The sequence below is a fragment of the Bos indicus x Bos taurus genome, chromosome 7 (genome assembly GCF_003369695.1).
Source record: "Bos indicus x Bos taurus breed Angus x Brahman F1 hybrid chromosome 7, Bos_hybrid_MaternalHap_v2.0, whole genome shotgun sequence".
NCBI lineage: Eukaryota > Metazoa > Chordata > Mammalia > Artiodactyla > Bovidae > Bos > Bos indicus x Bos taurus.
Genome location: NC_040082.1, coordinates 9,181,622 through 9,207,705, shown reverse-complemented (window position 1 = coordinate 9,207,705; position 26,084 = coordinate 9,181,622). Strand labels below are relative to the sequence as shown.

General features: G+C 38.5%; 1 protein-coding gene across 1 annotated transcript in view; it reads right to left on the bottom strand.

Moving 5' to 3' along the window:
* SLCO6A1 (solute carrier organic anion transporter family member 6A1) overlaps window positions 1-26,084 on the bottom strand; it is a 113,084-nt gene that overhangs the window by 61,300 nt on the left and 25,700 nt on the right. The window contains exons 5-9 of the mRNA XM_027545450.1: window positions 18,737-18,758; window positions 16,961-16,973; window positions 16,455-16,564; window positions 15,278-15,390; window positions 367-511 (exon numbers count right to left, since the gene is read on the bottom strand). Of these exons, the coding sequence (XP_027401251.1) occupies window positions 367-511; window positions 15,278-15,390; window positions 16,455-16,564; window positions 16,961-16,973; window positions 18,737-18,758 (403 nt within the window). The remainder of the gene's footprint in view (window positions 1-366; window positions 512-15,277; window positions 15,391-16,454; window positions 16,565-16,960; window positions 16,974-18,736; window positions 18,759-26,084) is intronic.

Here is a 26,084-nt window from a genome sequence, read left to right as displayed (position 1 = left end):
TGCACGATACTGGATGCTTGGGGCTAGTGCACTGGGACGACCCAGAGGGATGGTATGGGGAGGGAGGAGGGAGGAGGGTTCAGGATGGGGAACACATGTATACCTGTGATGGATTCATTTTGATATTTGGCAAAACTAATACAATTATGTAAAGTTTAAAAATAAAATTAAAAAAAAAAAACTAGTGATGCAATGATGGGAATATGTTCATATTTTAAAAATTTGAACAAGCAGTATTCAGATATTTAAAATTTAAGCAAACACTACTGCTCCTTCTACTTCCCACTTAGTTGAAATATTTCATAAATACATAAAGAAAACTTTACATAAAAATTTCACATGAGTACAATGAATGGAAATGTCTACCTGCAAGTGCAGTTGCCTCATTGGGTGATAATATAAACTGATTTTCTATATATATAGGCAAAAATTCAGATGCTCCGATCATAACTAAAGATTCTGAAGCTCTGGACAGAGATAGGTACACAAATATTGGATTCTTGATCAGAATCTGAAATAGAAATAAGTTACATATGAATTATTTTATTTTATTAGGTAAAGAAAAATAGATATACCCACCTGTATATTAGTGACTGATCCACAAAAAGTTTACCTTTTTCAATAACTGACAATACTATATGTATATAAAAATTGAAACAGAAACTTAAAATTCACCAATATACCATAAAAGACATGTAGTGTTTGAACCATTTTTATTTGCTATTTGATCTCCATAGCACCTATAATTTTGATTTGTGACTCTGGCAGTGTGCTAGGACTGCTAGAACTAGAATATTAATTTTCAAACTGATTTCTATATTTCTTAGATATGTATATATCCTTGAGAATGTTCAGTGATGTTTTATATTTGTATATTTTTAAATAAACTTAAAATTTCTTTTTCTATCCCTAAACACTATTTCTGAAATCTATCATTTTCTGCGTATTTGTCAAATTCATCTTCTGGGTTATATTTAACACATTACGTAGTGTAATACCACTCCCATAGGGTTAAATGCTTAAGTCGACTTGAGCTTCCTACTGGTGTGAACAAGGTGACATTAAACATCCCTGTGCAACCCTTAAAGAAATAGGACAGAGTGTCTTTGTAAATATATATACTAGACAGGGATTGCTAGGGCTCTGGGATTTGGTCTACCTCATGCCATTATTTCTCCAAATTTTTCTCCAAAATTATCAGTTTATACTCCCACCGTAATACAAGAGAATTCCATTTTCTTCACGTAGTGACTGATACTTTTCTAAAATTCATCAAAGCAATATTTCTGATTTCATATTCCTTTCCAGAACTTCGCCATTCTCCAAGAAAGAGGGTTGAACTTCAAAAGGCCTGACTGACTGCCTCACAAAGCAAGTAATGCTGCACAACTTCTGAGGCTGGGTCAAAATAATGACAGTACGACTTCTGCTGGGAACGAACTCTCTCAGGAGTCTGGCCGTGGAACGTGGTTACCATGTTCTGAGAAAAACCAGGCCAAACGGGGACGTCACGTGTGGGCATTCTGGCAAACAGCCAGAATCAAAAGCTAATATCTGGAACAAGCCTTCAGATGACTTCATCACCCAGACTTACTTCACTACAATTGATCAAAACAGATGCTCTTTTATTTTAAGCCACTAAGTTTGGGAGTGGTTTGTCATGTAGCAACAGATAACTGGCATACCCCACATATTCACAAACACTTTAATATTAGTTGGCTTTCAAAATTTCACCATTCTAATGAATGTATATTATTACAGTGCTATTTTTTATAATTCTCTAACTTCAAATATAACTGAGCATTTCATCATATAATTTCTTAGCTATTTAGTATTCACTTGGGAGTATGAACCAGCTGTTTATATGCTTCCTGAAATTCTGTAGATTTTCCAAGAACTCTCATTTATTCTAAATACTAACTTGTGTTGGATTTAGTTATCTGTCACTAACCTTTTAACACTGTCTACAGCTTCCTTCATTGAACAGAAATCTTAATGTAATGTACTTAAGAAATCTTAATTACATTAATGTCTTAATGCAATCTAATCCATAAACAAGCTCAAATTTGACACTATTACAAATCTTGTCTATTATTTTCACATCCTTATATTGCAAGGTGTTTCTTTCATTTTAAACCTTGACTTTGTCATTTTTTATAGTCACATTCTACTAACCTAGAAATCATCTTTTTGCATAATATGAAGTAGACAGCCAACTTCACTTTACCACACAAAGAACCGAGTTAGTCATCATACCTACTGAACAATTATCTTCGGACTGCCTCCTCTATCATATGACAAGTTCTTATATACACTAATCTGTAGCTGGGTTTTTTGTTCCACCGGCTTGTTTGTTTGTACTGAGGAAATACTACCTTTTCTTTTTTTAACCACTATGGCTTTATATCAGGTCTTATTGTGTACTAGAATAAATATTCTTTGTTTCACTTATTCATGCCCTTGCATGCCCAGTCACTCAGTGACTTCCCTGCCAGGCTCCTCTGTCCATGGAATTTTCCAGGCAAGGATACTGGAGTGGGTTGCCACTTCCTTCTGCGGGGGATTTCCCCAACCCAGAGAAGAGCATGACCTTGCACACCAGAGTAACACCCACTTTTCCCCACAGCCAGTCCCTCCCATCAGAAGCTTGTACGAGCCTCTTACCCTCATCCATCAGAGGGCAGATAGAATCAAAACAACAATCACAGAAAACTAACCAAAATGATCACATAGATCACAGCTTTGTGTAACATAATGAAACTATGAGCCATGTCCTATAGGGTCACCCAAGACGGATGGGTCATGGTAGAGAGTTATGACCAACTGTGGTCCACTGGAGAAAGAAATGGCAAACCATTTCAGCATTCTTGCCTTGAGAACCCCATGAACAGTATGAAAAGGCAAAAAGACATGATACTCCTGGAGAAGAGCAGAGAAATAGCTCCAGAAGGAATGAAGAGGCTGAGCCAAAGCAGAAACAATGCCCAGTTGTGGGTATGTCTGGTGATGAATGTAAAGTCTGATGCTGTAAAGAACAATACTACTTAGGAACCTGTTAGATGCTTGAATCAAGGTAACTTGGAAGTGGTCAAACAGGAGATGGCAAGAGTGAACATTGACATTTTAGGAATCAGTAAACTAGAGTGGGTTGGAATGGGTGAATTTAATTCAGACGACCGTTATATCTACTACTGTGGGCAAGAATCCCTTACAAGAAATGGAGTAGCTGTTATAGTCAACAAAAGAGTCCAAAATGCAGTACTTGGGTGCAATCTCAAAAATGACAGAATGGTCTCAGTTCATTTCAAAGGCAAACCGTTCAATATCACAGTAATCCAAGTCTATGCCCCAACCACTCAATGGCACCCCACTCCAGTACTCTTGCCTGGAGATTCCCAGGGACGGCAGAGCCTGGTGGGCTGCCATCTATGGGGTCGCACAGAGTCAGACACGACTGAAGCAACTTAGCAGCAGCAGCAGCAGCATGCCCCAACCACTAATGCCAAAGAGCTGAAACTGAATGGTTCTATGAAGATCTACAAGACCTCTAGAACTAACACCAAAAAAAGATGTCCTTTTCATCATAGGGGACTGGAATGCAAAAGTAGGAAATTAAGAGATACCTGGAGCAACAGGCAAGTTTGGCCCTGGGATACAAAATGAAACAGACCAAGGCTAACAGTTTTGCCAAGAGAACACCCTGGCCATAGCAAACACCCTCTTCCAACAACACAACAGATGACTCAACACATGGACATCACCAGATGGTCAATAGTGAAATCAGATTGATTATATTCTTTGCAGCCAAAGATGAATATGCTCTATACAGACAGCAAAAGCAAGACTGGTAATTGATTGTGGCTCAGATCATGAACTCCTTATTGCAAAATTCAGACTTAATGGAAGTGAAGTGAGTGAAAGTCGCTCAGTCATGCCCGACTCTTTGACCCCGTGGACTATACAGTCCATGGAATTCTCCAGGACAGAATACTGGAGTGGGAAGCCTTTCCCTTCTCCAGGGGATCTGCCCAACCCAGGAATGGAGCCCAGGTCTACTGCATTGCAGGCAGATTCTTTACCAACTGAGCTATGAAGAAAGTAGGGTAAACCACTAGGCTATTCAAATATGACCTAAATCAAATACCTTATGATTATACAGTGGAAGTGAGAAATAGATTCAAGGGATTAGATCTGATCGAGTGCCTCTGTCTATGGATGGAGGTTTGTGACATTGTATAGGAGGCAATGATCAAAACCATCCCCAAGAAATATAAATGCAAACAAGGCAAAATGGTTGTCTGAGGAGGCCTGACAAATAAATGAGAAAAGAAGAGAAGTAAAAGGCAAAGGAGAAAAGGAAAGATACATCCATCTGAATGCAGAATTCACATAATAGCAAGGAGAGATAAGAAAGCCTGCCTCAGTGATCAGTGCAAAGAAATAGAGAAAAACAATAGAATGGGAAAGACTAGAGATCCCTTCAAGAAAATTAGAGATACCAAGGGAACATTTCATGCAAAGATGGGCTCAATAAAGGACAGAAATGGTATGGACCTAATAGAAGCAGAAGATATTCAGAAGAGATGGCAAGAATATACAGAAGAACTGTAGAAAAAATATCTTAATGACCCAGATAACCATTTTGTTGTGATCACTTACCTAGAGCCAGGCATCCTGTAGTGTGAAGTCAAGTGGGCCTTAGGAAGCATTACTATGAGCAAAGCTAGTGGAAATGATGGAATACCCATTCAGTTATTTCAAATCCTAAAAAATGATGCTGTGAAAGGGGTACACTCAATAACCCAGAAAATTTGGAAAACTCAGCTAAGGTCAAAAATTTGAAAAAGTCAGTTTTCATTCCAATCACCAAGAAGGGCAAGGCCAAAAAATGTTTAGACTACTGCACAATTGAACTCATTTCACATGCCAGTAAGGTAATGCTCAAACAGTATTGAACTGAGGACATCCAGATGTACAAGCTGGATTTAGAACAGGCAGAGGAACCAGAGATCAAATTGCCAACATACACTGGATCACAGAAAAAGCAAGAGAATTTCAGAAAAATATCTACTTCTGCTTCACTGGCTATGGTAAAGCCTTTGACTGTGTGGATCACAACAAACTGTGGAAAATTCTTTAAGAGATGGGAATAACAGATTACCTTACCTGCCTCTTGAAATATCTGTATGCCTGTCAATAACGAACAGTTAGAACTGGACATGGAACAACAAACTGGTTCAAAATTGGGAAAGGAGCACATCAATGCTGTATATTGTCACCCTGCTTATTTAACTTATATGCAAAATACATCCTGTGAAAAGCCAGGCTGGATGAAGTTCAAGCTGGAATCAAGATTTCTGGGGGAAATATCAATAACCTCAGATATGCAGATGACATCACCTTTATGGCTGGCTGAAAGCAAGGAGGAACAGCCTCTTGATGAAAGTGAAAGAGTCGAGAGTGGAAAAGCTGGCTTAAAACTCAATTCAGAAAACTAAGAGCATGGCATCTGGTCCCATCTTTCATGGCAAATAGATGGTTAAACAATGGAAACAGTGACAGACTTTATTTTGGGGGGGCTCCAAGATCACTGCAGATGGTGACTGCAGACATGAATCTAAAAGATGCTTGCTCCTTGAAAGAAAAGCCATGACAAAACTAGACATCATATTAAAAAGCTGAGACATCACTTTGTCAACAAAGATTGGTATAGTCAAAGCTATGGTTTTTCCAGTAGTCACATATGGATATGACAGTTGGATTTTAAAGAAGGTGAGAGCAGAAGAATTAATGCTTTCTAACTGTGGTGTTAGAGAACACTCTTGAGAGTCCTTTGGACTGCAAGGAGATCAAGCCAATGAGTCCTAAAGGAAATCAATCCTGAATATTCATTGGCAGGACTGATGCTGAAGATGAAGCTCCAATACTTTGGCCACCTGAGTTCACTGGGAAATACCCTAATGCTGGGAAAGACTGAGGACAAGAGGAGAATGGGGCGACAGAGGATGAGATGGTTGGATGGCATCATCGACTCAATGTACATAAGCTTGAGCAAACTCTGGGAGATAGTGAAGGACAGGGAAGCCTGGCATGTTGCAGTCCATGGGACTGCAAAGAGTCAACACAACTGAGTGACTGGACAAAAACAACAACAAATATTGTGTATCTTTCAACTTATCCTAGTCTCCTCTAATACCATTACATAGAGTTATAGATTTTTTCATGAAGTTCTTGAGCAGCTTTGTTAACATAGTTCCTGAATTGTTTATAGTTTTGTGATTACTTTTTACTTTGTTAATTTTAAAAGTACTATTTCATGAATAGTCTTGTTTATTTGAATATTTTATTTTGTTTTATTTTTTAATTTTATATTTCTCATGTTGCATATTCAGACACTGCTCAATTACTGGGTTACATCTCTTTTATAGGTCCTTCTAGTTCACAAATGTAATTTATTCATAATAATTATTGAGAATTGAACACTAAGAATAGTCCTTATTCTAATGAAAGTTAAAGCAATATTTCATGATTCTGGATGAAATGGAAGACTGTATTAGATACAACAAGCAGAACAAGAAGCAGAGAAATCTAGTTTTTGTCTGGGTCTGCAACTGATTTTTGAAGCAACAGTGAGCAAATCACAATCTCTATATATCTCATTTCTAGCAAGTATTATGTAATAGTAGACAGAGCAATGGCCTCAGAGCCAAATACATGAGGTATTCTTATGGCTTTAACCTCAGTTCAGTCCCCTGTACATGTGTGTGTGTAAGTGTGTGTCCAAAGTTATACAGGTCTTAGAAAAGTTACTCATCCTTTCTCCCTTATTTTGCTCATCCTCTTTAAATTACTGGTAAAGTAGAAATTATAATATCTAACTTATGGTGATTATGAGAATTGAGTATGTGTAATAATTTAAATAATATCTGATACATATTAATAGTAGGTGCCCAGTAAAGAATACGTATCAATTTCATAATTTATAAAGTAAGAATAATCACATCAGATTACTAATTTGTTACTTATAAACTTTAGTGTGCCTTAAATCATTTGGAGGATGGTTATAAAACATATATTGCCAGGTCCTACTTCCAAAGTTTCTGGTTCAGTAGATCTGGAATGGGGCCTAAGAATTTATGTTTCAGCAAACTCCCAAATAATGATGATGATGCTAATCTGGGAACAAGGGCATGAGACAATCTTTGTGTTTAGGCTGACATGAATGGACTCATTGGCTAACTCATAATGCAACTTATCACAGTGTTACACAGGAAATAAAGTCCAAGCAGACTCTCGGTAGCTCAACAATGCAGTGCTTGTAAAGAAATAGAACATCATTCAGAATAAGATGGCAGCCCACCATGACTGCTCAACAGTGGGAGTTCCATTGCTTTGTCCCGATTGCGTCAAAGGCTGGAATATTCAGCTTCTTTCTGTCAGCTTATTGGATCTATGTCTACTTCTGTTTTGGCTACTGACTATTCTCTCTCCACTTGCTTCTTCATCTCAATGGCCTTTGATAACTCATCTTCTCTATGTCCATTTACCAAAGCCGTGTTGCTCAATTTTCCCTCTCTTTCTCCTATGTATACTCCCTGAGAGAGAAATTGATGAGATAAGTTACTTCATAGCAAGGTGCCCCTACTGGTTATTGTTCTCAAGATATGATACTCAGTAAGTTTTAGGGAAATCTAAGATTACTGACTTGGGCTCAAATGCTGACCCAGATCTACTTTTGGTTAGAACAATTAGAATATATCATTCAGAGTACAGTGACTAATGCACAAGGAAACACTTCTGGGCACCTTATTCAGAAAGGGACTATGAACAGAGAAAATGATCAGCATACCAAGGATTCTCTTACAGGTTTTCTTACCTAAAAAATCCAGCCTATTTCTTTTCTTAGGTATAACATATGGGGGGAGTGCAAAAAAGAAGGCCAGATATATAAATTGGTATCTAAGTGGTTTGCTGTAGCAAAATGAGGGTTAATTCTGGTACTGGTTGACACACAAAGGGAGAACCTGAATTAGTTCCACAAAATAGAAGACAGTTCTGTGCAATTAGCCATGTCTTGCTGTACTGTGGGTCTTAGTCCTAGTCCTTCTCAGAGTTTCTCAACAACCCAGGGTCTTTACTATACTAGAGGAAGCTCATGCTGGTCTGGAATTTCAAACTAGGTTCAGTTCAGTACTAGGTTCAGTTCAGTTCAGTCACTCAGTCGTGTCCGACTTTGCGACCCCATGAATCGCAGCACGCCAGGCCTCCCTGTCCATCACCAACTCCCGGAGTTCACTCAGACTTATGTCCATCAAGTCAGTGATGCCATCCAGCCATCTCATCCTCTGTCTTCCCCTTCTCCTCCTGCCCCCAATCTCTCCCAGCATCAGAGTCTTTTCCAATGAGTCAACTCTTCCCATGAAGTGGCCAAAGTACTAGAGTTTCAGCTTTAGCATCATTCCTTCCAAAGAAATCCCAGGGCTGATCTCCTTCAGAATGGACTGGTTGGATCTCCTTGCAGTCCAAGGGACTCTTAAGAGTCTTCTCCAACACCACAGTTCAAAAGCATCAATTCTTTGGCACTCAGCTTTCTTCACAGTCCAACTCTCACATCCATACATGACCACTGGAAAAACCATAGCCTTGACTAGATGGACCTTTGTTGGCAAAGTAATGTCTCTGCTTTTCAATATGCTATCTGGCTTGGTCATAACTTTCCTTCCAAGGAGTAAGCGTCTTTTAATTTCATGGCTGCAATCACCATCTGCAGTGATTTTGGAGCCCAAAAAATAAAGTCTGACACTGTTTCTACTGTTTCCCCATCTATTCCCCATGAAGTGATGGGACCAGACGCCATGATCTTCGTTTTCTGAATGTTGAGCTTTAAGCCAACATTTTCACTCTCCACTTTCACTTTCATCAAGAGGCTTTTGAGTTCCTCTTCACTTTCTGCCATAAGGGTGATGTCATCTGCCATATCTGAGGTTATTGCTATTTCTCCCAGCAATCTTGATTCCAGCTTGTGTTTCTTCAGTATTCTTGCCTTGAGAACCCAATGAACAGTATGAAAAGGCAAAATGATAGGATAAAAGAGGAATTCCCCAGGTCAGTAGGTGCCCAATATGCTACTGGAGATCAATGGAGAAATAACTCCAGAAAGAATGAAGGGACGGAGCCAAAGCAAAAACAATACCCAGTTGTAGATGTGACTGGTGATAGAAGCAAGGTCCGATGCTGTAAAGAGCAATATTTCATAGGAACCTGGAATGTCAGGTCCATGAATCAAGGCAAATTGGAAGTGGTCAAACAGGAGATGGCAAGAGTGAACGTCAACATTCTAGGAATCAGCGAACTAAAATGGATTAGAATGGGTGAATTTAACTCAGATGACCATTATATCTACTACTGAGGGCAGGAATACCTTAGAAGAAATGGATTAGCCATCATGGTCAACAAGAGTCTGAAATGCAGTACTTGGATGCAATCTCAAAAACGACAGAATGATCTCTGTCTGTTTCCAAGGCAAACCATTCAATATCACAGTAATCCAAGTCTTTGCCCCAACCAGTAACTGCTGAAGAAGCTGAAGTTGAACGCTTCTATAAAGACCTACAAGACCTTTTAGAACTAACACCCAAAAAAGATGTCCTTTTCATTATAGGGGACTGGAATGTAAAAGTAGGAAGTCAAGAAACACGTGGAATAACAGGCAAATTTGGCCTTGGAATATGAAATGAAGCAGGGCAAAGGCTAATAGAGTTTTGCCAAGAAAATGTACTGGTCATAGCAAACACCCTCTTGCAACAACACAAGAGAAGACTCTACACATGGATATCACCAGATGGTCAACACCGAAATCAGATTGATTATATTCTTTGCAGCCAAAGATGGAGAAGTTCTATACAGTCAACAAAAACAAACTCGGTTACGTACTCCTATATGTGCTTACTTAGCTGGAAGTTGAAACAAGAGCAGGACTAGTAAAATATAAAGTATTAGGTATAGAGGCCTGAGAAAAGCAGACTGAGATTCAGGACAGGGCTCAAGCAGCAGTGGGATACAAATGTTAATGAAGAAACCAACGCAGAGGAATGTTGCAGGGAGGAAACAGTTCCTAAAAATGGGTCATATAATGTCCCAGTTAATTCTGGAAATTTTCCTATCATGTGGTAGAAGCATTAATCTACTGCCTACCCTAATCCAGGTTGCATGATGGGAGACACTGGTCCTGCCAGGTAAAAAGGCCTTGGTGTCTATGGACAAATAGAAGGAAAACAAGTTGAGGAGGACACCAATAAATGTTTAACTTCTCAAGAGTTTTACTTGTAATTTACCTTCTCACGGAAGTTGTGGATCAGGAGGTGTCTGGAACACTGACTAATGTGCAGGGACCACCTTAGCAAGGCTCACACTGGGCACCTGCTCTGGCTGCTCTTGCTTCAGGACAACTACCCTCTCAGTGAAGGCGCCACTGCAGGGAATGGGGGGAACACACACCTGTAGCGAACGGAAACAGCTCAGACCCAATTCTCAGGGCTTCTCCTCCAGCACCTCGGGACCCAACCTTACCCCAGATAGGGCAAGGATGTCACTGAGCGTAGGACAAGCCCTAGCTCATACCAGACTGGCTCTATCCATGCCAGCTCCAGCCCCACCTCCCACCAAGGTGATAGCTGGCCGGTGTACCCTGGGGGAATACATGACCCTTGCACATTTCAGATCCAGCTCTCCCACCAGAGGCCCTGGGAGCACACACACTGTACAGGGATGCTCTCACATAGGGACACCCTTTCGAGTCTGGGAATAGTTAACTGCTTTACCTAATTTCATAGAGATATTCACAAGAAAGTTAAACACCATGAGAAGACAGAGGAATTTGTTTCAAATGAAATTATAAGGAAAAAAAACTCTAAAAAAAGAATTAATGAAATTATAAATAAATAATTTCTCAGATAATGAGTTCAAAGCATTAGTAATAAGAATGCCAACTGAACTTGAGAAAAGAATAGATGAACACAGTGAGAAATTTAACAAGGAAATTGAAAATATAAAAAGAGCCAGTCAGAGCTGAAGAATACAAGAATTGAAATGAAAAATGCACTAAAAGGAATTAACAGCAGACTAAAGGACATGAAAGAATGCTTAAGTGATCTAGAAGGCAGAATTATGGAAATCACCCAATCAGAACAGCAAAAAGAAAAACAAGTTTAAAAAGTAAGGGCAGTTTAAGGGACATGTGAGATTTCATCAAGCATAATATTATGTATATGCAGGTCAGGAAGCAACAGTTAGAACTGGACATGGATCAACAGACTGGTTCCAAATAGGAAAAGGAGTACGTCAAGGCTGTATACTGTCACCCTGCTTATTTAACTTATATGCAGAGTACATCATGAGAACGCTGGGCTGGAAGAAGTACAAGCTGGAATCAAGATTTCTGGGAGAAATATCAATAACCTCAGATATGCAGATGACACCACCCTTATGGCAGAAAGTGAAGAGGAACTAAAAAGCTTCTTGATGAAAGTGAAAGAGGACAGTGAAAAAGTTGCCTTAAAGCTCAACATTCAGAAAACGAATATCATGGCCTCTGGTCCCATCACTTCATGAGAAATAGATGGGGAAACAGTGTCAGACTTTATTTTTGGGGCTCCAAAATCACTGCAGATGGTGACTGCAGCCATGAAATTAAAAGACGCTTACTCCTTGGAAGGAAAGTTATGACCAACCTAGATAGCATATTAAAAAACAGAGACATTACTTTGCCAACAAAGGTCCATCTAGTCAAGGCTATGGTTTTTCCAGTGGTCATGTATGGATGTGAGAGTTGGACTGTGAAGAAAGCTGAGAGCTGAAGAATTGATGCTTTTGTTCTGTGATGCTGGAGAAGACTCTTGGGAGTCTCTTGGACTGCAAGGAGATCCAACCAGTCCATCCTAAAGGAGACCAGTCCTGGGTGTTCATTGGAAGGACTGATGCTGAGACTGAAACTTCAATACTTTGCCCACCTGATGCAAAGAGTTGACTCATTGGAAAAGACCCCAATACTGGGAGGAATTGGGGGCAGGAGGAGAAGGGGATGTCAGGATGAGATGGTTGGACGGCATCACTGACTCGATGCACATGAGTTTGGGTGAACTCCGGGAGTTGGTGATGGACCAGGGGGCCTGGCATGCTGCAATTCATGGAATCGCAGAGTCAGACACGACTGAGTGACTGAACTGAATATTATGTACATTATAGGGGTCCCAGAAGGAGGAGAGAGAAAGAACAGGGTTAAAAATGTATTTGATGAAATTATGGCTGAAAAATCCTGAACTTCAAGAATGAAACAGATAACCACGTACAAGAAACACACAGAGTCTCAAAAGAGATGAATCCAAAGACATCTACACTAAGACTTGTCATAATTAAAATGGCAAAAGTTAGAGACAAAGAGAATTCTAAAGAAGAGCAAGAGAAAAATAAAGAGTAATTTACAAGGGAATCCCCCCACATTGCTATTAGTGATCTTTCTGCAGAAGCTTTGCAGGTCATGAGGGAGTAGCATAATATATTTTACTGTTAAAAGGGAAAAACTTACAACCTAGGATATTCTACCCAGCAGAGTTATTGCTCAGATTTGAGGGAAAGATAATGAACTTTTCAGACAGAAAAAACAAAAAGAAATCATGAATACTAAACTGACCTTAAATAAAAAGTGTCTTCTAAGTTGAAAAGAAATGATAATAAGAATTTATGAGAAAAGAAAAATCCCACTAGGAAAGGCAAATATATAGTAAAGGCTATGGACCAACCACTTAAATAAGCTAGTATGAAGATTAAAAGACAATGACTGTAATATCATCTATAACTACAGTATCTAAGGGATAAATATGGAAATGTAAATATGACATCAACAACACACAAAAAAATGGATGAGGGAAGTTAAAACCATAGATCTTTTAGGATGTGTTTGAGTTTAAATAGAGAACAGTTTAAAACAAGTAGAGTTACCAGTCAACATATATGAAGCCACATATATGTAATCACAAATCAAAAACCTATAATAGATACACAAAATTAGAAAGAAAAATACAAGTATACCAGTAAAGAAAAATCATAAAAATACATGGGAAAAAACAAAAACAAGAAAAACAGAGAAGAACTATAAAAACAATCAGAAAAATAACGAAATGGCAATGAGTACATACCTATCAATAATCACTTTAAATGTCATCAGAAAAATGCTCCAATCAAAAGACAAATGTTGGCTGATTAGGTAGAAAAACAAGATCTATCTATGTACTGCTTAGAATTAACACTTCGGACCTAAAGACACATACACAAACTGAAGGTGAGGGGATTGTAAAAAGACAGTCATGGAAATGAAAAGAAAGCTGGGGTTACAATACTCATATCACACAAAACAGACACTAAAAACAGTCTATAAGAACAAGTCTATAAAACAGTCTATAAGAACAAGCAAAGGCATTATATAATGACACAGATCAATGTAAGAAGATGACATAACATCCATTAACATATGTGCACCTAATATGTGAGCACCTAAATAGACAAAGCAAACACTAACAAACATAAAAGGAGAAATGAACAAGAGTACAAAAATAGTAGGGGACATTAATACCCCATTTGTATCAATTGACACACCATCCAGACATAAAGTCAATATGGAAATTGTGGTCTTACACGACACATTAGACTACTTGGCTTAACAGACATCCATAGGACATTCCATCCCCAAACAGCAGATATACATTCTTTTCAAGTGCACTTAAAGTGTTCTGCAGGTCAGGTCATATGTAGGCCACAAAATAAGTCTCAACAAATTTAAGAGGACAGAAACTATATTGAGCACTTTTTCTAACCACAGTGGTATGTAACTAGAAATCAGTTATAGGAAAAAAAAAAAAAATGGACAAAGCACAAATGTGGAGACAAAATAACATGCTACTAGAAAATCAATGGGCCAGTGAAGAAATTAAAGAGGAAAACAGAAAAGATACACAGAAAAATGAAAATTAAAAAGACAAATTTCAAAAGCTATGGGATGCAACAAAAGCAGTTCAAAGAGGGAAGTTCATAGCAATACAGTCCTACCTGAAGAAACGAATCTCAAAACAAACAACTTAACCTACCATCTAAGTAGAAAATATCAACAAAATTAAGAGCTGCTTTTTTTTTTTAAAGATAAGCCTTAAGCTAGGTTCATTAAGAAAAAAAGATAGAGGATACAAATAAACAAAATAAGAAATTAAAGAGGAAAAATTACAACTGATATCACAGAGATACAAAAATTATAAGAGAATATAGCAAATAGTTAAAGGCCAACAAATGGACAATCTAGAACAAATGGATAAATTTCTAGAAACATACAATCTTCCAAAACTGAATCTAAAGAAGAAATACACAATCTGAACAGATCCATCACTAGTAGTGAAATTGAATTTGTAAGAAAAAATTCCCAGCAAACAAGTCCAGGACTGGACAACTTCATAGGGGAATTCTACCAAGCATATAGATAAGAGCTAATACTTATAGATAAGAGCTAATACTTCTCAAGCCATCTCAAAAAATTTTGAAGGGAACACTGTCTAATTCATTCTACAGGGTCACCATTACCCTCATACCAAAATCAGATAAAGACAAGCACATAAAAATAAAACTATGGGTCAAAATTTCTGATGAATATAGATGCAGAAATCCTCAAAAAAATTAGCAAATTGAATACATGTTTGTTAGTTTTGTTGCTTTGACGTGTAGGTTCATAAAAGCAAAACTCAGTCATAACCAATGAGAAGGGCTGACAGGAACTTTACCTGGGTAAGGTCCTATAGGCCATTCTGAAATAAACATTTCTAAACGGAACAAAAAAAAGTTGTTTGTGAGAGTATTTGTTAACTTCTAAAGTTCTTTTCTAAGTTATTAAAATATAATAAAAAGATAATGCTAATACCTCTGTCATCTTATTAAATGGATTATTTATTTATATAGAGAAAAAATAAATCCATTATAATATAAAGTTAAAGCAATATAAAAGTTAAAAGCAATAGAAGAGGAAAAATACTTTGTATCAATCTTTGACACTAACCAAGTTCATAGTGAAGCCACATAGGTGAAATGGATCCTATTTTCCATTACCTATAAAATGAGTAGGTTAATTAAGACTTCAAAAGTTCCATTCAGATCAAGTTGAACACTTTATAGTTTTCTTAAATCCACAACAAAAATATCGTACATGTCAATTTAATTTGCTTGTTCATATAAAATACTTTACCCCAAAAGTAGCAAATAAGTCCTTGATACTAGGTCCAAATTCCTGATCTTTTGTTTGATCTCTGTCCAAAATATGAGGCTGTTTACGTTTTCCAGCTTTTATCCTTGCTGTGCCTATACGTTAACAAGGAGAAGAATCTTATAACATGTTCAAATAACTAACACACATATAATAAGCATTCATACATATTCCAACATAGACCCAATTGGTCCTGAAATGGTAAGTGAACTATTTTTGAACAAGCTAAAGTCAAGCTGGTGGCCCCTGGTGGCTCAGACGGTAAAGCATCTGCCTGCAATGCGGAAGACCCAGGTTCAATCCCTGGGTTGGGAAGATCCCCTGGAGAAGGAAATGGCAACCCACTCCAGTACTCTTGCCTGGAAAATTCCATGGACTGAGGAGCCTGGTAGGCTACAGCCCATGGGGTCCCAAAGAGTAGGACACAACTGAGCGACTTCACTTTCACTTTCAAAGTCAAGCTAATAAACTAAAAGACATGCTCTTCTAAAACAGTACTGTCCTAAAGAACTTTGTGATAAGGAAAATTTCCCATATCTGTACTCTCCAATATCTCCAATACTGTAGCCATTAGCTATGATGTGGCTATTAAATATTTTAAAATGTAGCTCCTATGATTGAGTAAATGGATTTTTAATTTAAATTGAAATTTAAATAGCTACATATAGTGACTACAGTATTTGACAGCATAGCCCTAAAATATAAAAGCACAAATTTGGTATTACTAAAAATATTTTGTACCAATTAAATTTACTACCATTAGGAAACGATTTGATTTCTCTAATGTTACATGTATATTCCAGTGTTTTCCAAAGACTTATAATAGTTAGTACTTTACCTTATAACATAAATCATGATAGGTAAATAGGATTAAATATGCTTCTTTCATTAAGAAAATTTTAGATTGCATGAAGCATTTTTAGACAGGAATGACAAACAAAAATATGTACTAATGACAGTCTGGTACATAAATAAAATAATTACTTGGTGGCATGCTTTATTTGTTCAAATAATACTAGCACATGTCACTGTTTGTCCATTACAGAAAGAAATGTACACAGAAAGTAATGAAATTCAGTCATATTCTGAGAACTGGGGATCAGGGTAGGGTGAGGAATATACTCTCCTTTAATTTAATGAATTATATTTTTATAGTCACCTCGTAAACTCTGTGGAAAGCATGAAAATGGTATTAATGTAGACCATGCAATAACTGCAATAATTACAAAATAACTCCACCAACTCTGCTGCCAACGTTCTTTATCATCACTGTCTCCAACACTTTAATAGAGAAAATGAAAAATTTCAACTTTGTATAGTTTATTACAAAGCCATAATTAAACAGAGAGAGAAAGAGCATTTTCTGTTAGTCTTTGTTATTGCTTTGTTTTGCTGATATTGAGTGGTTGTGAGTTCTCCAATTTTGTGGTTCTCTTCTGTCATGTAGGATGCTAAATTTTGTCCTTTCCCCACTTTTCCCCTGTCTGCTCAGGTGGTGAACAGTAATTCTTTGTCCCTTTTAAACTTCTTTCTCTGACAGAAGTTACACATTTAGAAGACTCGCTTTAAATCTCATCTATTTTTTAAAAATCATTCTTACCCCCTTTAAATCATGTGCCAAATTCTTTAGAACAAGGTTGGCCCTTTAAATTGCACAACTAACACTTTACCTGGGTATCTGACTCATTACCATTTCTTGGTAATCTTTTTCTTATAGTCCCTTCTCTGAACTCTCAGATTGAGCATGTTTTAGCCTTCTAGTGATCCTAACTCATCACGCTTGGATAGCCTTTGTCTTCTATCCCCTCTGCGGTTTTTCTTGGTCTATGTTTGCAAACCATAAAGCTTTGCAGTGGGCAGAGCAAGATGGAAATGTGAAGGGTCCTCTGCTGGGATTTTGTTGATTTTTTTACCCTTTTCAGTCACAGTTGCTTTGTAGTTTCAACATTCTTTGTTTCCAATTATGCTCAGGCCATGATTTTTGTGGGGAATTTTCATGTTATGACATTATTTTATATCATTTAGGGAGGAGACTTGGGGAAGCTGATTACCACATCGCTGCCATTATCTTCAGTTCCACACACATTTAAGATGCTGTCCAACCAGCTGTTGTGGGAAAAAGTCCACATCCACAGGAACCAGCTTTGGTGGTACTCTAATGCCAGCAAGATCTGCTGCCAACAGAACCTGGTGAGTAGCCTGCGTTTAGTCGAGAAGCCTCGACTTCCACAGAGTATGGAGAATGTTCCCAGTTTATTCATTGATGGGACAACTTCCTATCCATTGCTACATTATTCAGGGATACAAATACCAACTTGCAATGACACAGGGTTACAAATTTGATGTCCAGAGTTCAGTAAGGATATATACATGTGGATATGTTATGCCCAGGGAGTTTCAACTCCAGATTATCACTGGGCTCTGTTTCCTTGTTAATTATAATATTCATAAAATTTATATTTTTCTCTTTTAAAGTATTTATAAAATTACAGCTTTTTGGAAATCTTTCTTTTTACATTTGAACCCATCTATGTATTCTAACTATATGTATGCATTGGTTCCAATTATTACCATGCAACTACTCTCATTTGACACACAAATCCAACTGTTACAAGTCAAAACATTTTATTATAACCCATAATTATCATATGTATCTGGAAGAGCAATTTTGTAAAAACAGCCCCTTATTTGATGAATGAGGACTTATTTAACATTATAGAAAATAATACAATAAAGCTTTAGTTATTGAAACCCTTCAGTATTGGCATGAAATAAAAAAATATATCAGGGAACATACTAGAGATACAGAGACAGGAAGAAAATCTATATATACAGGAAAATTTTATTTATCATAAAGATGGTATTAAAAATTAAATTAATATTTTAAAAAATCATGGACTGACTAAAAAATGTTATAAGCATAAATAAATATTCCTTTCAGGAAAAAATATAAATGTGTCCCATTTCTCATATTATATGCAAAAATAAACTGAAATTGATGTTAAATTTAAATGTACAATCAAATCCAGACAAGGACACTACAAGTAAAGAAAATTACAAGTCAATATTCATGATGAACATCAGTGCAAAAATACTCAACCAAATACTAGAAAACTGAACTAAACAGTACATTAAAAGGATCACAACCATGATCAAGTGGGATTTGTTCCAAGGACACAAGGATGATTCAACATCTGCAAATCAATCAATGTGATTCACCACATTAACAAAATGAAGGATAAAAATCATATGATCATGCCAATTAAAGCATAAAAAGCATTTGAGAAAATCCAACATCCATTTATGATGAAAGACGCTCAATGGATTGGGTATACAGGGAACATTTTGTTGTTTAGTCTCTAAATTGTGTCTGACTCTATTGCAACCCCATGGACTGTAGCCTGCCAGACTGCTCTGTCCATAGGATTTCCCAAGCAAGACTACTGGAATGGGTTACCATTTCCTTCTACAGGGGATCTTCCCGACCCACAGATCAAACTGCATTGGCATGTGAATTCTTTACCAATGAGCCACCAAGGAAGTCCATAGAGGGAACATGCTGCTAAGTCTCTTCAGTCGTGTCCAACCCTCAGTGACCCCATGGACTGCAGCCTTCCAGGCTCCTCCGCCCATGGGATTTTCCAGGCAAGAGTACTGGAGTGGGGTGCCATTGCCTTCTCTGAGAGGGAACATACCTCAACATTAAAAAGGCCATACATGACAAACACACAGCTAACATCACACTGAACAATGAAAAGCTAAAAACATTTCTTCTGAGATCAGATAAAGGCAAGGATGCTTACCTAGCCACAGCAATTAGGAAAGAGAAAGAAATAAAAGGCAACCAAATCAGAAAGAAGTAAGTAAAACTGTTTCTGTTGTAAAATGGCATGATATTACATACAGAAAACTCCAAAAACTCCACCTAAAAACCTGGTGAGGGCCCCAAGCTATGACACCATTCTATTAAGCCAGATATTTCTGGATAATGGTGTGCAGATTAAGACCAGTAATTGCCATGCTGTCATACTGCCTTTGTCTTATCATATATCCCTAGTCAAAGACTAGAGAGAGAACCACAGGAATGAGATACCAGAGGGAAGAATAGGGGATCTATATGAATGGTAGTGATAGCACAAGCGCTTTTGGTAGAATGAATATTGTTATGAATGAATATTTGTGTCCCCTTCAAATTCATATGTTAAGATTCCTTGTAATGGTTTTAAGAAGTGGAGCTTTGGGGAGGTGATTAAGTTATGATGGTAGAGTCTGCATGAATGTGACTAAAAACCCCAGACAGACTTCTTGCCTATTCACCCATGAAAGGACACAGGGAGAAAATAGCTGTATCTATGAACCAGAAAGCAGGATCTCACCAGACACTGAATTTGCCAACACCTTGATCATGGACTTCTCAGCATACAGAAATATAAGAAGTACATTTCTGTTTCTGTAAGCTCAGAGTATGAGATTTCTATTCAGTTCAGTTAGGTTCAGTCACTCAGTCATGTCCAACTCTTTGCGACCCCATGAACCGCAGCATGCCAGGCCTCCCTGTCCATCACCAACTCCCGGAGTTCACCCAAACCCATGTCCATTGAGTCGGTGATGCCATCCAGCCATCTCATTCTCTGTCATCCCCTTCTCCTCCCACGCTCAATCTTTCCCAGCATCAGGGTCTTTTCAAATGAGTCAGCTCTTTGCATCAGCTGGCCAAAGTACTGGAGTTTCACCTGTCCAAATAGACAAAGACAGTAGAGAAGAAAATTCTTGCCTAGGATATGTGCTGTTGTTCCTGTTGTTGCTGAGTTGTGTCCCACTCTTTGTGACCCCATGGACTGTAGCACAACAGACTCTTCTGTCCTCCACTATCTCCTGGAGCTTGCTCAAATTCCTGTTTATTGAGTAGGTGATGCTATCTAAGCATCTTATCCTCTGATACTCCATTCTCCTTTTGCCTTCAATCTTTCCCAGCATCAGGGTCTTTTCCAATGAGTCAGTTCTTCACATCACATGGCCAAAATATTGCAGCTTAAGCTTTGCCATCAGTCTACCAGTGAATATTCAGGGTTGATTTCCTTTAGGGTTGGTTGATTTGATCTCCTCGCTGTCCAAGGGACTCTCAAGAGTTTTCTCCACCATCATACAATTCAAAAGAATCAATTCTTTGGCACTCAGCCTGCTCTACAATTCAACTCTCACATATGTATATGACTACTGGAAAAACCATAGCCTGGACTATATGGACATTTATCAGCAAAGTGATGCTTCCGTTTTAAATACAATGTCTAGATTTGTCATACCTTTCCTTTTAAGAAATTCAGTTCCATTCAGTTCAGTCGCTCAGTCATGTCCAACTTTTTGCAACCCCATGGATTGCATCACTCTAGGCCTCCCTGTTCATCACCAGCTCCTGGAGCTTACTCAAACTCACACCCATTGTGTCAGTGATACCATCCAACCATCTTATGCTCTGCCATCCCCTTCTCCTCCTGCCTTCAATCTTTCCCAGCATCAGGGTCTTTTCAAATGACTCAGTTCTTCATATCAGGTGGTCAAAGTATTGAAATTTCAGTTTCAGCATCAGTCCTTCCAATGAATATTAAGGACTAATTTCCTTTAGGATAGACTGTTAGATCTCCTTGCAGTCCAAGGGACTCTCAAGAGTCTTCTCCAACACCACAGTTCAAAAGCATCAATTCTTCGGCGCTCAGCTTTCTTCACAGTCTAACTCTCACATCCATACATGACTACTGGGAAAACCATAGCTTTGACTAGATGGACCTTTGTTGGCTAAGTAATGTCTGGTTTTTAATAAGCTGTCTAGGTTGGTCATAACTTTTCATCCAAAGAGCAAGCATCTTTTAATTTCATGGCTGCAGTCACCATTTACAGTGATGTTGGAGCCCAAAAAATAAAGTCTGTCACCATTTCCACTGTTTCCCCATCTATTTGACATGAAGTGATAGGACAAGATGCCATGATCTTAGTTTTCTGAATGTTGAGTTTTAAGCCAACTTTTTCACTCTCCTCTTTCACTTTTATCAAGAGGCTCTTTAGTTCTTCTTCACTTTCTGCCATAAGGGTGGTGTCATCTGCATATCTGAGGTTATTGATATTTCAAGGAGTAAGCATATTTTAATTTCATGGCTACAGTCAACATCCACAGTGATTTTGGGAGCCAAGGAAATAAATAAAATCTGCACTGCTCCAGTTTTTCCCCTTCTATTTGGCACTAAGTGATAGAACTGGTTTATTTCTGCTTTATTGACTATGCCAAAGCCTTTGACTGTGTGGATCACCACAAACTGTGGAAAATTCTGAAACAGATGGGAATACCAGACCACCTGACCTGCCTCTTGAGAAATCTGTATGCAGGTCAGGAAGCAACAGTTAGAACTGGACATGGAACAACAGACTGGTTCCAAATAGGAAAAGGAGTACGTCAAAGCTGTATATCGTCACCCTGCTTATTTAACTTATATGCAGAGTACATCATGAGAAATTCTGGGCTGGAGGAAGCACAAGCTGGAATCAAGATTGCCAGGAGAAATATCAATAACCTCAGATATGCAGGTGACACCACCCTTATGGCAGAAAGTGAAGAAGAACTAAAGAGCCTCTTGATGAAAGTGAAAGAGGAGAGTGAAAAAGTTGGCTTAAAGCTCAACATTCAGAAAATGAAGATCATGGTATCCAGCCCCATCACTTTATGGCAAATAGATGGGGAAACAGTGGAAACAGTGGCTAACTTTATTTTGGGGGGCTCCAAAATCACTGCAGATGGTGACTGCAGCCATGAAATTAAAAGATGCTTGCTCCTTGGAAGAAAAGTTATGACCAACCTAGACAGCATATTAAAAAGCAGAGACATTACTTTGTCAATAAAGGTCCATCTAGTCAAGGCTATGGTTTTTGCAGTAGTCATGTATGGATGTGAGAGTTGGACTATAAAGAAAACTGAGCACCAAAGAATTGATGCTTTTGAACTGTGGTGTTGGAGAAGACTCTTGAGAGTCCCTTAGACTGAAAGGAGATCCAACAAGTCCATCTTAAAGGGGATAAGTCCTGGGTGTTCATTGGAGGGACTGATGCTGAGGCTGAAACTCCAATACTTTGGTCACCTGATGCAAAGAGCTTACTCATTTGAAAAGACCCTGATGCTGGGAAAGATTGAAGGCAGGAGGAGAAGGGGATGACAGAGGATGAGATGGCTGGATGGCATCACCGACTCAATGGACATGAGTGTGCATAAACTCCGGGAGTTGGTGATGGACACGGAGGCCTGGCATGCTGTGGTTCATGGGGTCACAAAGAGTTGGACACAACTGAGCGACTGACTTGAACTGAAGTGATGGAACTGGATGCCATGATCTTAGCTTTTTTCACATTGAGTTTCAAGCCAACTTTTTCACTCTTCTCTTCCACCTTCATTAAGACACTTTTTAGTTCCTCTTCACTTTCTGCCATTAGAATGGTATCATTTGTATGCCTGAAGTTGTTGATATTTTTTCCCTGCAATCTTGATTCCAGCTTGTGATTCATCTAGCCTGGCATTTCACATGATGTACTTTGCATAGAAGTTAAATAAGCATAGTGACAATAATTCAGTAATTCCATGGCCAGTTCTAACTGCTGCTTCTTAACCTGTAAACGGTTTCTCAGGAAGCAGGTAAGGTGGTCTGGTACTTCCATCTCTTTTAGAATTTTCCACAGTTTGTTGTGATATGCACAGTCAAAGCTTTCAGTGTAGTCAAGGAAGCAGAAGCAGATGTTTCTCTGGAAGTTTCTTGCCTTCTCCATCATCCAGCAAATGTTGGCAATTTAATCTCTGGTTCCTCTGCCTCTTTGAAACCCAGCTTGTACATCTGGAAGTTCTCAGTTCATATACTGCTGAAGCCTAACTTGAAGGATTTTGAGCATAACCTTGCCAGCACATGAAATTACTGCAATTGAACTGTAGTTTGAGCATTCTTTGGCATTGCCCTTCTTTGGGATTGGAATGAAAACTGACCTTTTCCAGTCCTGTGACCACTGCTGAGTTTTCCAAATCTGCTGATGTACTGAGTGCAGCACTTTAACAGGATCATCTTTTAGGATTTTAAATAGTTCAGCTGAAATTCCATCACTTCCACTAGCTTTACGTGACTTAACTCTGCAGGATGTCTGTCTCTAGGTGAGTGACCACATCAAGGTGGATATCCAGGACATCAAGACCTTTTCTGTTCAGTTTATGTGCTCTTGCCACCTCTTCTTAATCTCTTCTGCTGCTGTTAGGGCCTTACCATTTCTGTCCTTTACCATGCCCACCCTTGCATGAAATGTTCCCTTGATATCTCCAATTTTCTTGAAGAGATGTCTAGTCCTTTCCATTCTGTTATTTTCCTCTATTTCTTTGCTCACTTAAGAACGCCTTCTTATCTCTCCTTCCTATTCTCTGTAACTGCATTCAGTTGGGTATATCTTTCTCTTTGGCCCTTGCCTTTTACTTCTCTTCTTTCCTCAGCTATTTGTAAAGCATCCTCAGATAACAACTTTGCCTTCTTACATTTCTTTTTCTTTGGGATGGTTTTGGCCACTACCTCTTATACAATGTATGAACCTTCATCCATAGTTCTCAGGCACTCTGTCTACCAGATCTAATCCTTGGAATCTATTCATCACCTCCACTGTATAATCATAAAGGATTTGATTTAGCTCATACCTGAATGCTGCTGCTGCTGCTAAGTTGCTTCAGTCATATCCGACTCTGCGACCCCATAGACGGCAGCCCACCAGGGTCCCCGTCCCTGGGATTCTCAAGGCAAGAACACTGGAGTGGGTTGCCATTTCCTTCTCCAATGCATGAAAGTGAAAAGTGAAAGTGAAGTCGCTCAGTCGTGTCCGACTCTTAGTGACCCCATGGACTGCAGCCTACCAGGCTCCTCCATCCATGGGATTTTCCAAGCAAAAGTACTGGAGTAGCCTAGATATTTTCCCCACTTTCCTCAATTTAAGCCTGAATTTTGCAATAAAGAGTTTGTGATCTGAGCCATAGTCTGTTCCAGGTCTTGGTTTTACTGTCTGTAAAGTTTCTACATCTTTGGCTGCAAAGAACATAACCAGGATATGTATCTTCCCCTATAAAGACAAATCTCTAGGTTAATGGAGGGCCAACCTGATGACAAAGTAATCAACCTGATAAAAGCTTGTCTCCTGATGAAAGTATCATATCAGGAACTCACGGTCTACTGCTACTATTGATGAATTGGGCAATCAGCAGTATTCATAATTATATCCTGGGAAATATTCTTGTTGACAGATTGTCCTTAGTGTGAAGAAGTCCAAGTAGTGCATTTATGCAAAGTCATCATTACTCTCACCAGCTCTTTTTACATGAGCTTACTGAGGAAGAATTTAGAGTGGTTAGAAAAAAATGAGAGAGGCTGATTAACATTCACAGGATGGGTCACCTTGTCCAACTGCTAAAGAGCCTCTTACAAAATGCACACCATTTTCATGTGCTAGTTGCAAGAGGTTCATCTACATATTCTCCTGGTTACATAATTTTTATACTGCTCTAAGTCCCAACCATACATTAGTATAAATTTATACCTCAGTATAAATTTAGTATCAGAGGATAAGATGGTTGAATGGCATCACCGATTCAATGGACATGAGTTTGGGTGAACTCCCGGGGTTGATGATTGTCAGGGAGGCCTGGTGTGCTGCAGTCATGGGGTCACAAAGAGTTGGACACAACTGAGTGACTGAACTGAACTGAACTGAATACCTATAAAAAATTAGTATAAATTTATACCTCCTGGGTGGCTCAGCTGGTAAAGAATCCTCTTGCAGTGCAGGAGACCCCATTTGATTCCTGGGTCAGGAAGTTCCCCTGAAGAGGGCTACCCACTCCAGTATTCTTGGGCTTCCCTGGTGGCTCAAAACGTAAAATATCTGCCTAAAATACAGGAGACCTGGTTCAATCCCTGGGTTGGGAAGATCCCCTGGAGGAGGGTATGGCAACCCACTCCAGTATTTTTGCCTGGAGAATCCCATGGACAGAGGAGCCTGGCAGGCTACAGTCCATGGGGTTGCAAAGTGTTGGACACGACTGAGCAACTAAGCATAGCATGCCTCAGGGTATCCCTTCTATGCTAAGTGGTCAACAACCTGACATTCACTAGAATGATTTCCTGTATTTCAAGGCCACTGTTGAGCAGCCACTGTAATATAGTGGCTATCCTTTTTCTCATTTCAATAAGAGAACTTTATATTCACACATGTAAATGTTTCCTTTTCCCTGGAAATATTTTCTAGTATTATTAAAAGAAGCTATATGTATTACAGAATGCAAGAAAAATTCAACATATAATTATCAGTTAATGTGATATACCACATTAACAGAATAAAGGACAAAAGCACATGATCATCTTAAAGGATTCAGAAAAAGCATTCAACAAAGTTTAACACTGTTTCATTATAAAAAAACACTGAACAAACTATGAACAGAAGGAAATTACCCCAACATAATAAAAGCTATATATGAAAAGCCCACTTCTAATATTGTATTCAATGTGAAAAACTGAAAGTTCTCCCTCTAATATCTGGAACAAGGTAAAGATACCTACCTAGTTTTACCACTTCTATTCAACATAATACTCAAATTCTAACCAAAACAAATAGGCAAGAAAAAGAAATAAAAGCCATCCATATTGGAAGGAAGAGGTAAAACTATCTCTGTCTGAAGATGATATGAACTTCTAAGAAAATGCTAAACACTCCAAAGAAAAAAAGCTGTCAGAAC